The following is a 12,621-nucleotide window of genomic DNA, read 5'->3' as shown; positions in this document are numbered from 1 at the left end:
GCAGTAACAGCAGCAGAGCAAGGCGAATGTCAAGAGTGGAGCTTTTTAAAGGATCCTGTGGATTATTGTTTTTTTACCCCGGGCCAATTTTGCTAATGTCTAACGCTGCGCCAAAATAATTACTTCATTTGGCATTAGCACCATTCATTCGCACCTTTGTGATAGCCAGAAGGGGGGGGAGGAGCGATGTTGCTAAGGTGCTGACCAATTACTGCACGCAACTTAAATGTATACTAATTTGCGGTTAAATTTCGATTTAAAGCTTTCGTGACTGCCGGGATTCATGTTCTTGGTTCATTCGGTAAAGTCACGTAGAAGGGAAATAATAAAATAATAAAAATAAAACAATAAAATAAAATTCTCACGACATTTCGGCCACAAGAGGACGGCTGCTTGCGTTGTGGCTGAAACGTCGTGAGAATTGTATTTTATGTAAAATTTTTATTATTTTATTATTTCCCTTCTACGTGACTTTACCGAAAGAACCAAGAAGAGTTTACGGTTACTATTTTAAAAATTGTATCGTGATGCCTGTCGCCCCACGAGGCTCAGCATTTTCGAGAATAACGTCGCATCTTTAATATCCGCTACGAAGCGGCGGTAGGCACGGATGTACGGCGAAGACGCCTGCCAGTCTTCACCCAGGGCCAAGCTAGAAACCGTTTGGTTCTCGAATCCCCGCGAACCTCAGCAAGCAAAGGGGGCGAACGCGGAGACCGCACGGACACCTCGACCCAAGGCCGTAATCATAATATATATTTGGGGGTGGGGGGACACACACCCCCCCCCCCCATATTCAAATATGCTAAAAATGCCCCCCCCCCCCCCCAATATCGCTATAAAATAGATTTCTGTTGATATCATTGTGGTTATGGTTGTACTTTATTAATCCCTAATCTCTGCCATTACATACAACGAAACAAGAAAAGGTAAAAAAGAAAGAAAAAAACAGAGCAATGTAATACACTATTAGACATTATTGTAAAAATAAATAAAAAGTCCATCCCATGTGTTAGTGACATTTTAAATATTTTAGGCAGGAAATTAGTTTTCAAATTTAGATTTTTTTTTCTGGGGGGGGGGGGGGACCCCAGACCCCCTGGAACATTTGGTCCCCCCCAATGTTGACTCCATGGCTCCGGCCTTGCCTCAACCCAACAACAACCTCTGCTGCGACCTCAACCCGCGGCCTCACCGCAGCGAACCGGTGGGCGCGGTGGGAGCGCGTGGAAATCGGACGGCGAAGTTGTTGATGCTCGAAGGACGCAAAGAAGGTCCCCGCAGCCAATGAGCTGCCACGAAGGGCAGAGCAACCGGAGGTAGACGAGAGAAGTCCATCAATACTGCCGTGGGAGGCAGTCGCTGCCAATTGCAAAAAAAACCAATCCGTTTATTCAACCCGGAGAAACCTCGCGGAGCCTTTAAGACCCCGTTTGGGAGAGTACGTCTCGTCGAAATTCTCTCACTGAATGTTGAAAGGAAAATGTGTGGACAGACATCTCTGCAGATCCTTGAGGTCGAGGACTGACTTCGTGTACTGCGTCCGACAGACACCGCTCTCTCTCTCTCTCTCCGTCCTGTATATTGGCGTCTCTCATGCACACGATGGCTCCATCCGTGTGTGATCCACCAGCTCCACTGTGGACTGACGTATGCCGGATGCAAATTCACCCACACATCAGCAGCAGGGTGAGTGGCTAACCATATCCTAAAATGCCTCGTGTCACCCTAAATATCACAAGTGTAACGAAGCAACGTTTCCTCTACTAATATCGATGTCACGATACGCGCACTGAATCATGTAAGGATCGATGTTTTTTAGTAATTCATCAACACTGCAATGTGTTTATGTAAACCCTGCATCCACTAGAGGCGCAATCATCTATGCTTGAATCGCATATACATTTCATTGAATCGTGAAGGCAAATTGTTGCACCAATAATACGCCGAAATTTCATATACTCAGCATGACAATTCCCCAATATTAAAGTCCACAGTTATAAAAAAAATGGGTTCGAGTAGAGTGCTTACGAATCCAGAGACCCGAGTTCGATTCCTAGCCATGGTTAACATCAGTGGCGAGCGATCTCAACCGGCTCTTTACCAACCCGCACGGTTCGGTGAAGTATGGTCAAACACCACCCATCACGGACGCAAGCGTGGGGGAGGTCTTCATCCAGCAGTGGGATTGACAATGGCTGTATATCCTGGGAAGTTTATTCAAGCAAAATAGAAAAAAGACAATAACACATTGGTATATTTCATTAATTCTTATCGTCATTTTTTTTTATTATAATTCAACTCAAGCAACACTTCCAGAGCATTACAGGGTTCCAGAGGACAGACGCGAAGGATGATTGGGCCGATTCTACGCGTGCCCAGTCTATGACGTGACGACTACGATTGCACTGTCTGGAGCCAAAATGGTATAAGCGCAACCTGTCTACCCCGGGAGATATAGAATCAATAACCAACCCACAAGCCTGTGCAACATATACCCATCCCATGAACTGATCGCACAGCAAACACACACATATTGCCCCGAATCAACATACAACATACACAGTGCTGTCATTGATCAAGCTACACAGTGCATGTCAACACGACCCAATATGGTCGCTCGACTGTTATTATACCCCCCAACTGCAATCGATAAAGCTTAGAACGAATCTATGTACAGACGCCGGGCAATGACACAACTTTTTACCAAAGCAAAGCAGAGATCCACAACTCGCCAATGTTCACGAGAAATGGTGCAGGCAGCTGCTATGTGCTGCAGGGTTACGTAATTTACAAGGGCTACGTTGTTACGATAAGGCATCTGTGAAATTCCCCCTTGAGAGACCTACTCACAACCTGCACTGAACACAGTAGACCACGCAGCAACTTTGATACAATCTCTTTTCTGCTCTCCTTAGTTTTAATTCAAAATTCCCAGTCTTGCAAACTTTCCATAAAAAGATATATCTTAAACAGATTTGGCAATAATCCCATCTTGCGCAACACAGCTCTATATACACGGCCTTAAGCACACTACCCTATATATTATACGTTTATGCAAAATTGCAAGTATTTCCTTTTAATCCATACACAGTATAACTTAGCACTTGACTGGTGGCAACAATTGTACAATGCATGTCACGAGCACACTATACATAGGTTTGCACACAATGCAGTCTGGTACGTAAATATATTAGAGCCACGCCGACACTTTGCATGTCAATTATTGGTGGATGTTAAAAATAGACACTTCTACCATTATAACTTTGCCTTTGAGCCATGACATAAGCTCTCTTTCGGTTTTTTTTTTAACCAGTGTTTCCAAAAGTCTAGAAATAAACGACAAAACAGATCGTGTGCAACAAACGCCGCATGGAAATGTGGCCACGGCACAATCCGAGCATGAACGATGCGGGCATCCCCCCCAAGCCCTGAACTTTTCAGCTGTAGGTTTAAGTAACGGGGTTAAACAGAAGGCACCCACTGCCAGCTCCTCGCGACCACCTTATTAAGAGCCACACACTCCTGTCGACAAGCCCGGAGCTCTCCAGGGGGAGCGGGTGAATAATGCAGTCTCGGATGTGACTGAAAGGCAAAGTTAAGAGTCTGATGTGCGCACATCTGCCAGCAAGATCCCAAGCCTTCACGAGCTTTGAAAACTCATGTTGAGACGTGGCTCTCCATGTGTGTCCACACGCGGTTGTTTCACCGCCACCTGCAAGCATGTTACAAGTGGAAATCCTCCACCACGATACAACGAATTTAACGTACATGTGCCGTTGTAACTGGATGGAGACAAAATGCCGCTTTGAGATTCTCTGCCCAACATTTGATTTGCGCGATGGGTGAATTTTACTGTTGGCAATATCACTGTTGGTAAAAACGTCCCAACTGCGAAATGCGCGTACTTCTTCGCACTTAATATACATTTGGTGGCAACTCACGGTTGCAACCAAGGATCCTGACGATGCCTCGTTTATAGTATCAGCAGCGAATGGGGCAGGGACAAGTAACCATCTTGGTATCTATATCGCAGAAGCCACATTGGCACCGCATCATGCACCATTACGATATGACCTCGAAACCATCCGCGGAAGAGTAACGGTCATCACGGTGGCCGATCTGCCCATCGCACTGCCGCATCGTCTCGTCTTATCCGGCTCCCGTTTCAAACGTCCTCATTAAGCATTCGCAAAAAAAACACGCAGGCATCCGTCGTCTGTAAATAAACGATGTTAGGACATGCAGAAATGCTGCGTCGCAAAGATGAGCGCGATGCAACTCTCTTCGCGTCAATCTCTCGGACACGTCGCGTTTTGTACAACCCGCCACTTATTTCTGAAGATCATTTTGGCAAATAAAAATTGAAGAGAGCGTCAGCAAAAGGCCAACGAAAATAAGAAACCGAAATAAAAATGGCACTGGCACTTTTTAGCAGCGTTCAGAGAATCTTTTTTTTTACGGCAAACCATGCAAGGGAGGTCCTCCCCCACCCCCGTCCTCGCACGAGAGCGGATTTGACGATCGTTCGTTTTCCTCCTGCGGAAGTCTTGTCGAACGCAGAAGACACGGCTTTGTACTTGCATCCCGCGAAGCTTTAAATGTACACCTATCCTTCGTCGAGCTTCCCGGGTCCTGTGATATTTGTTACATGAGTTCTCACGAAAGAATGCGTTCCGTTTCTAGTTTTTCTTTTGCTCATCACCATTTCGGAGTGCACGCTTGTTCTTATTTTCAGACGAGGGAGGAGGAGGAAAAAGAGACTAAATTGATGGAGGGGTTGTGGGGAAGGGGGACGCTCTCATCCATGCCGCCCACAGTGTCTGACCTTCAAGTAAACCGCGAGGCGTTTAAAAATAACGCCCCGTGCTTTCGTACTTCACGCTGCCGTGCGCACACGCGGGTTTATCGCTTGGGGAAGGGGGAACGCAAAATCCACGATTCCCCTCCATCCGGCGGCAGTGAGCGCTTTAAAAAAAAAAACTAAGAATAAAGAGTTCTTGTGAAAGTCAAAGCAGTCCTTCAAACTCCGTACAGCTGCGGTCCTTTTTTTTTGCGGTGCCATGTGAACGCGCGTTCAAGTTAAACTACCGTATAGGGTTTTTGTTGTTGTACTATTATTAATTGTTTAGAAACTTTCAATAAATTGTTTCCACCTGCTCTTGTAACCGGTAAACGAATAACTTTTTTTTTTTCATATAAAAACATTTTTCCGGGCAAAAGCGGTTAAACTCTGCCAAGCGCAAAACAACAGCAGCAAAATAAAGCGATAACGTAGAAAGAAGGCATGTAAGGTCAAAGGAGAGACACTTCTCTTTTTGCGTAACAATTACAGCATCTCTTTTACGACAAGGGGAACGGAATTGTACCGGGGTCTTTGTTCTCATCGCAGGCTAACATTGATTCTCCTTGAAAAATGCCAAAGTAAAGTTTACACCAACAAAGCGTGGACATCCCATTACACACACGCAGCCTGTACACTCTTCAAAGGGGACGTGGTAAAATAAGACATTACGAAACCATGAGGGACAACACTTAAAAATAAAAACGCGCGCTATTTTTAACACGTGACCACCGCCTTCAAACGTGTCAATGCTCTATTCCGAGACAAGTCCTTTTTAAGGGCCTGCGGTAAAGAAAGCAGAAAATTGAAATAACAAAAATGGGCATCCGCACACAAGTTGAGTTTGTGCACAATGTGGAACGAGGACAACTACCGACGTTGACGAGATAACACAAATACGCGCCCCGTCACAACAGAAAACCACGGCACCAATTCGTTACACACACGGTGCAGCACTGGAACAGTGTTGGGCTCTGCAGGCATCTTGGAGCATTTAGTTACGTACTTCAAACTTTGAAACAAATTAAATACGTGACAAAAGTTCAGCCACTGGGCACTTCTCACGTAAAAGGCGCAGCCATTTAATTTCTTGCTCCCACCACTGCAGGCAGAAGGGCCTCCAACAGAGGGGTGGCTCTGGAGGGCACTTGGGCCGGCCGACTCTTTGGCACTCACTCACCAGACATCCTGGGAGAGGTGCGAGTAGCCACGCTTGATCCCACCGCACTCGAGTTGCTCAGTGGGTGGCCAAGGCCGTGTCCAAGGTTCCCCCTCGCGTAGCTTTATTTAACTCAATCACGCACTCTTGTTCGGCCAATCCTTTAATTAACACACCGAAGCAACCAAAAAGGAATATGCCTCAAGAGATAATGTTCTGTCTTTAAAATATGTTACATTTCCAATGGTTGCAGCCTGTCAATTGGCCAAAGAGCAATGCAGTGAGAAGTATGAATTGTATTTATCGTGATTACGTTATCAGAGAGTCTATTGAGATAATTTTTATCGCAAGGTAGACCAGGATAACAGCGACTATCATCATCATCACCAGCCACGATGGATGCCTGCCCAAGATGTTCCAATCTCTCTGCCCTGCGTCTGCCTGTCACAGTCCATCTATTACCTGCAAGGGAGCTGATATCAATTGGCTCCATCCTGTCCATGGAGGCCCTCTCGTGCACGTTCACCCCATTGGTCGCCATTCCACCATTGGTCTCAACCACCGGGACGTGGTCCCCTCCAGCGATCGCGTAAACCTGTTATGATTGTGACATTTCAGACGCAATCGACTCTCGCGTCCGCGCCTCGCTGCTGTAATAGACTCCTGAGAGGGCTGCCTCTATGGCAAGCGGTGTGGTAATCACGAAGCTAACCAATTCCATCTCGCCCGAGCGATGGACAATAGATGGACCACAACAACACTCCAACCGGCAAACAACCATCCCAGGGAAGAGGTGACACCTCTTGGCCCTGGGCTCCTCACACACGGAACAGGTGATAACAACATCGGCAAGATAACAACATTGAATTGCAACTCACATACTGTCCCCGCTGCTTTACGTGAAACGTGTACGTTGCTTTTAGACACCGTGAACAGAAACAATAGCCACGCGCTGCAACTCGGATGACTGTCTTTCACGCTTTTTGTGGCGGTAAGGGCTCGGAACTTGATGCATCGAGATTTCCTGGCGAATGGATGAGCCCAAGCACTTCTGCGATGATTTTACCCCCCAAATTGTGATTACCGTATTTTAAGAGTGGCCAGGAATTTAACTGCAATGCAACGGTCAGTGCAGCCTCGAGCACTCAATGCACACCACCCCCCCCCACCCTCCTCCACCGTGCCCCCATACAATTATTTTGGAAATGCAGAATTTATCAGTCACTGGTAGTTGAACGCAAAGTTTTCTGCAGTGCAGCTGTTGGTGAAGGTCACCAATTCTACGAGCACCATGCGACTGCTGCAAATTAGCAGCTCGTATCAAAATGAGATGAAAAATATGAAGAAAAAAATTGTAAAAAAAAATACCAACAGCAAATCTGTACGTGAAAATCTTTAAGTCACATGGCTTTGACAGAGCTTTAAACATGAACCGAGATTTAAGTATTATTTTATTATCGATTTGTCCAAGTAAACCATCTTATGTACTAACCATCATAGCATTTTTAACATTGCAATTTGCTAACAATGAACCGATGAAGGCAGTGGTCTAGCAAAATTAAACTTTTCCAAAAGGGATAATAAAGGGTCCCCCCAACCCTAAGTGGAGAGTTGGATTTAGTTTTGCAATGAATTGTCGCATTCATTCTCAAAAGGCCAAAAGGCATTCCATGCGTGCACAGCTTCACTCGGGCTTCAGCCGTAGCAGTGACCCTACATGTCCAGCAGTGCTCACAAGGTGGAAGCCAACTGCTTCCTCAGAGACCACCACACTCATCTGGCGGCTTTCCATGTCCCTCCAGCAATGCGCCGAGGTATGCGTCTTGCACATGCAGGGGGACACTGATATTATGAATGAATGAAAGATAGGTGCCAGCATGGAAAGCTGAAATGTTAATGGTGGTGTCGCCCCCGCGGGATGGAAATCGAGAACAACCAAAGCATTTTACATGACCATTGGTTGGGGCTAAAATTGGACATTTTATTTTTATAGGGCACCAGCGCAGAACCAATTCCTCTCCGTAAGTGCGCGACGACCAAGTGCATCACACGCTCGGTGAAGCGTTCACGGGGCCATGGGATCAATTTCTCTTTGTCCTGCATTTGAAAAAAAAAAAATAACCTGGAATCTGAAATGCATTGGGGCGACCCACCCCATTGTCAGGTAATATAAAAGTAAGTGCAGTTTCACGCCGACAGCGAGAGGTGTGGTGTGAGAAGAGACGGGGGGAGGGGGGTGGGGGACGGCACCGCTTGCCAGTGTCCGCAAATTCAATCAGGACACTCGTCGCGCGAGACGGCGAGCACAGCGGGGGGGTTGGGGGGAGGCGTTTGCGTGACCCCCACGCGATTCAGCGCGCGCTAAAAGGGCGGCCGGCTTCCTCCGTAGCGTCGACGGCCGCTCGAGAGACGGGGTGTGGTCACTAAGGATGCTGCTTTGACTCGGGCGCAGTCATCGGACAGGGGGGGGGGGGGGCGGGAGGAGGGGGACACCCTCGCGGAGATGGCAGCGCAACGCCTCGGATGCCCAAAACCTCTCGGGGGAAGAGGCCCTGCCGGTGCCGAGCCGGCGCCGCGCTCAGCTTGCCGCATCGTCCCGTCGATGAGCGGGCGCCCCCCGCGTTAGGGCGTGTTGAGCGGGTCTCCCATCCCGGCGCCCGTTCCCCCAGCTCCCGCGCTGCCGTTACCGCCGCTGATGCTACCGCCGCCGATGCTACCGCCGCTGCCGCCACTGCCGCTGCCGCCACCACCACCGCCGCCACCGCCTCCGCCGCCACCGCCACCACCGCCTCCACGGTCGTCGTCGTCCGGGTGCTGGGCGTCGTCGTCCGGAGGGGGGTGCACGGTGAGGGTGCACGCGCGGATGCCGCCCAGAGACTCGGGGAGGTCGAACACCTTCTGCCACTCGTCGCGCTCGGGGTCGTAGCGCTGCACCATCTCCACCATGCAGCGGCTGTTCCAAGAGTAGCCGCCCACCACGTAGATGCGGCCCTGGCGATGGCATCGGAGTAAACGAAACACCAAGATGTTACAAAAACGGCTCTCAAATAACACCAAACAGAAGGTGCTTTTACACGACTCGTTTTGTTTTTTTACAAGAACGTTTAAAATAAATTTACTGACCTCCTTGCAACGTTTGGCTAAATAATTTTTCCATATTCATTACCTATTCATGAATTTAATAGGTTCTTTCTCTCACGATACATACATCAAATTAACTGGCAATATTGCTTTAAAACATATGCTGGTCATATTACATTTGAATGTTACCTTCAGGGTAACAGGAATAATTTTTACGTCAAAAACAATTACAAACGAAACGGTACAAACGAAACCAATACGAATATATTCTTGGAATAAATCCTTTTTTGCCGAATCGTGACAATTTATCGAATCACGCGGTTAGGCAAATAATCATTATCGGCCTCATATTTACTTTGTCATTGCCGACTTCCGTGACACCTCTCGCTTCTTAGGGTGCAAAAATCAGGAAAACGGACGCGGTGCGGAGGGGGTCGCTCAACGTCCGTGCTGCCGCCAAGCACTGACGGCTCTGAGAAGAGCGGTGGCGGCTTGGGCCTCAGACCTGGCAGGTGGCCCCCTCAGACCTGGCAGGTGACCCCCTCAGACCTGGCAGGTGGCCCCCTCAAACCTGGCAGGTGGCCCCCTCAAACCTGCCAGGTGACCCCCTCAGACCTGCCAGGTGGCCTCCTCAGACCTGGCAGGTGGCCCCCTCAAGACCTGGCAGGTGACCCCCTCAGACCTGGCAGGTGACCCCCTCAGACCTGGCAGGTGACCCCCTCAGGCCTGCCAGGTGACCCCCTCAGACCTGCCAGGTGGCCCCCTCAGACCTGGCAGGTGACCCCCTCAGACCTGGCAGGTGACCCCCTCAGACCTGCCAGGTGGCCCCCTCAGACCTGGCAGGTGACCCCTTAGACCTGGCAGGTGGCCCCCTCAGACCTGGCAGGTGACCCCCTCAGGCCTGCCAGGTGGCCCCCTCAGGCCTGGCAGGTGACCCCCTCAGACCTGCCAGGTGGCCCCTCAAACCTGGCAGGTGGCCCCCTCAAACCTGCCAGGTGACCCCCTCAAACCTGCCAGGTGGCCCCCTCAGACCTGGCAGGTGGCCCCCTCAAGACCTGGCAGGTGACCCCCTCAGACCTGGCAGGTGACCCCCTCAGACCTGGCAGGTGACCCCCTCAGGCCTGCCAGGTGGCCCCCTCAGACCTACCAGGTGACCCCCTCAGACCTGGCAGGTGGCCCCCTCAAACCTGCCAGGTGGCCCCCTCAGACCTGCCAGGTAACCCCCTCAGGCCTGCCAGGTGGCCCCCTCAGGCCTGGAAGGTGACCCCCTCAGGCCTGGAAGGTGACCCCCTCAGACCTGCCAGGTGGCCTCCTCAGGCCTGCCAGGTGGCCCCCTCAGGCCTGGAAGGTGACCCCCTCAGACCTGCCAGGTGGCCCCCTCAGGCCTGGCAGGTGACCCCCTCAGGACCTGCCAGGTGGCCCCCTCAGGCCTGGCAGGAGGCCCCTCAGACCTGGCAGGTAACCCCCTCAGGGCATCCATTTCTCTGGTTCCACTTTTGGCATGCGGGCCACGGAGTCAACTTTATGACTACGCAAGCATTGCCGACGGCCGCCAAAGGGTAAATCGCCTCGTGGCCCAGTATTTATAACCGACTCGGCTGCAACCGGCATTGAGGGTGCACAAATGTGAAAGTGGTTATTTGCGCCCAAGGTTATATAATATTATAATAGGGTTTTCACCCTTTTTTCTGCCAACAGAACAGGTGTTAAGATGTTAAAACACCAAACTGACACCTTTTACAAGGAATCATGTCTGCATTAACCACAATGCTTGTGGTCAGAATGCAAACAAAAAACACTCTGATAATTATATACTCTGTTACTGGAGCATAATTTGGCAACTGATGAACAGAAATCTGTAAATCAGGAGTAGAATTTACGACACGAACTTGTAAACAGACAGCAATGATATATGATCGGGCTGTTAAGTCAGCATAGCCTACAGCAAGCCTGATAGAAGATATAATGTATTGTCTTTTTTGTAAACAGAAACCCAGCAAAATATGCAGAAGATTAACTTCCTATTTATAGATGCGAAACCCTACACTTCAACTTGTTTTTGACAATTTTATTTAACAATTACTTGGCTTCCAGGCACCAATGGTGAAATTATTATCGCAAGAAATGTCTCCCCGGTCCCACGAAAGACAATTTCGTATTATTATTCATAATATTTCACCTTCTCAGCTTTAAAAAGCAAGTGATACTTAAATTTGATGGACGAAAATAAGCTGAATGCAAATGTAACTAATTAGAATGAAAATAAAATTCACCTCCTAGATCAAAATTATAACTTTTTATCTTGCACCACAAATATGCATAATTCATCACTTTATTTCAAGTGTGTGTTGTTCTCTGCGGCAACACATCATCCAATGTTTCTGGAGTCGCGATGTCAGCTAATTCAGTGCGACGAACGACGATTTTTAATGTTCAAATAAAAAAAATAATCTTCGTTGGGTGGGGAAAGCGGGATTTGAAAAACACACCGATGCAGTTAGAAGTCAACATTAAACCTCGGTGGTCGGACGGCCATCGCGAATGAGAGCCCCGCCAGAGCGCTGAACCAGCTCCGTTGAGTGTGTGGTCTCAAGGACAAGTGCGGGCTTTAATCTGTCCCCTCCGTGTGATTGTACTCGGCTCAGAAGGGGGCGGGTGGGCCGGCCGGCGGGAGGGGAGGGGGGAGATCAACAGACAGGACCAAATTGTGCACTGGAAATGGACGCAGTAGAGCAGGGAAGGGGGCAATCTCCCGACTGAGCAAATAGAGGTGCACTGGCAGGGCAATGGTGTTAGAAGTCAAGGTGCTGACGATGCTGTGGGCTGGACAAGCCTCGCCTGACGCGAAGATAATTGTCCTATCCAGAAAGATTGTATTACAAGGCAGCTGCCGGGGGAGTTTGGGATGTTGCTCCCGCTACTCTCGTAGGACCGTCGATAAGTCGCTATAAAGTTTCTTGCACGTGACATTCTTTTCAGGGAGCCAAATGGCAACGTCGAGGTTTGCTCGCAACGAGAGGATTTCTGTCGGGAGTTCGTGTAGCTTTGCTACTCCCTTGTTGAAGGAGCGCAGACTACAGTGGTTTACTTCCTATACGTTCCATAGTTTGGGTTGCATGGCCAAAGACGCACTGCGGCTTGCCTTTAATTTTCCATGAATCAATGACGGAGAGGTCCGCATCAGTCCGTTGATGTTCTTGTGCGGTTAATGGTCACACCTATAGTGTCTTCGAGGAATTTCAATGTTCGAGTCTTGTGCTACCTTAAACACAAGTAATATCGCCATCGAGGCTAAATCGACGTCGTTAATTCAAATCCCATACATGGTCAGTTTTATGAACTGAGCAAGTAAAACATGAAAGTTTTACGAACTGTGTAAGTAAAACATGGAAGTCATAACTTTAGATACAAGCACATTTTCACGTGCTAAAATGACTCCATGGCTAAGAGCGCTGGCTTGTAATTAACGTGACATGCATTTTAACAGAAAGATAAATTGTAATTTAAATGCAGGTAAAACGTAGCGTTCGTGACCTTG

General features: G+C 48.8%; 1 protein-coding gene across 7 annotated transcripts in view; it reads right to left on the bottom strand.

Moving 5' to 3' along the window:
* Window positions 1-2,255: 2,255 nt before the first annotated feature.
* Window positions 2,256-12,621, bottom strand: part of LOC144734199 (kelch-like protein 9) — a 113,989-nt gene continuing 103,623 nt past the window's right edge. For all 7 annotated transcript variants that reach the window (XM_078616285.1, XM_078616287.1, XM_078616286.1 and 4 more), the window contains one exon: window positions 2,256-8,993. In XM_078616285.1, the coding sequence (XP_078472411.1) occupies window positions 8,625-8,993 (369 nt within the window). In that variant the 3' untranslated portion in view covers window positions 2,256-8,624. The remainder of the gene's footprint in view (window positions 8,994-12,621) is intronic.

Source organism: Lampetra planeri, chromosome 50 (assembly GCF_965212315.1).
Source record: "Lampetra planeri chromosome 50, kcLamPlan1.2.h2, whole genome shotgun sequence".
Classification (NCBI taxonomy): domain Eukaryota; kingdom Metazoa; phylum Chordata; class Hyperoartia; order Petromyzontiformes; family Petromyzontidae; genus Lampetra; species Lampetra planeri.
Note: the sequence above shows the minus strand (reverse complement) of the source record. Positions and strands in the feature narration are given on the sequence as shown.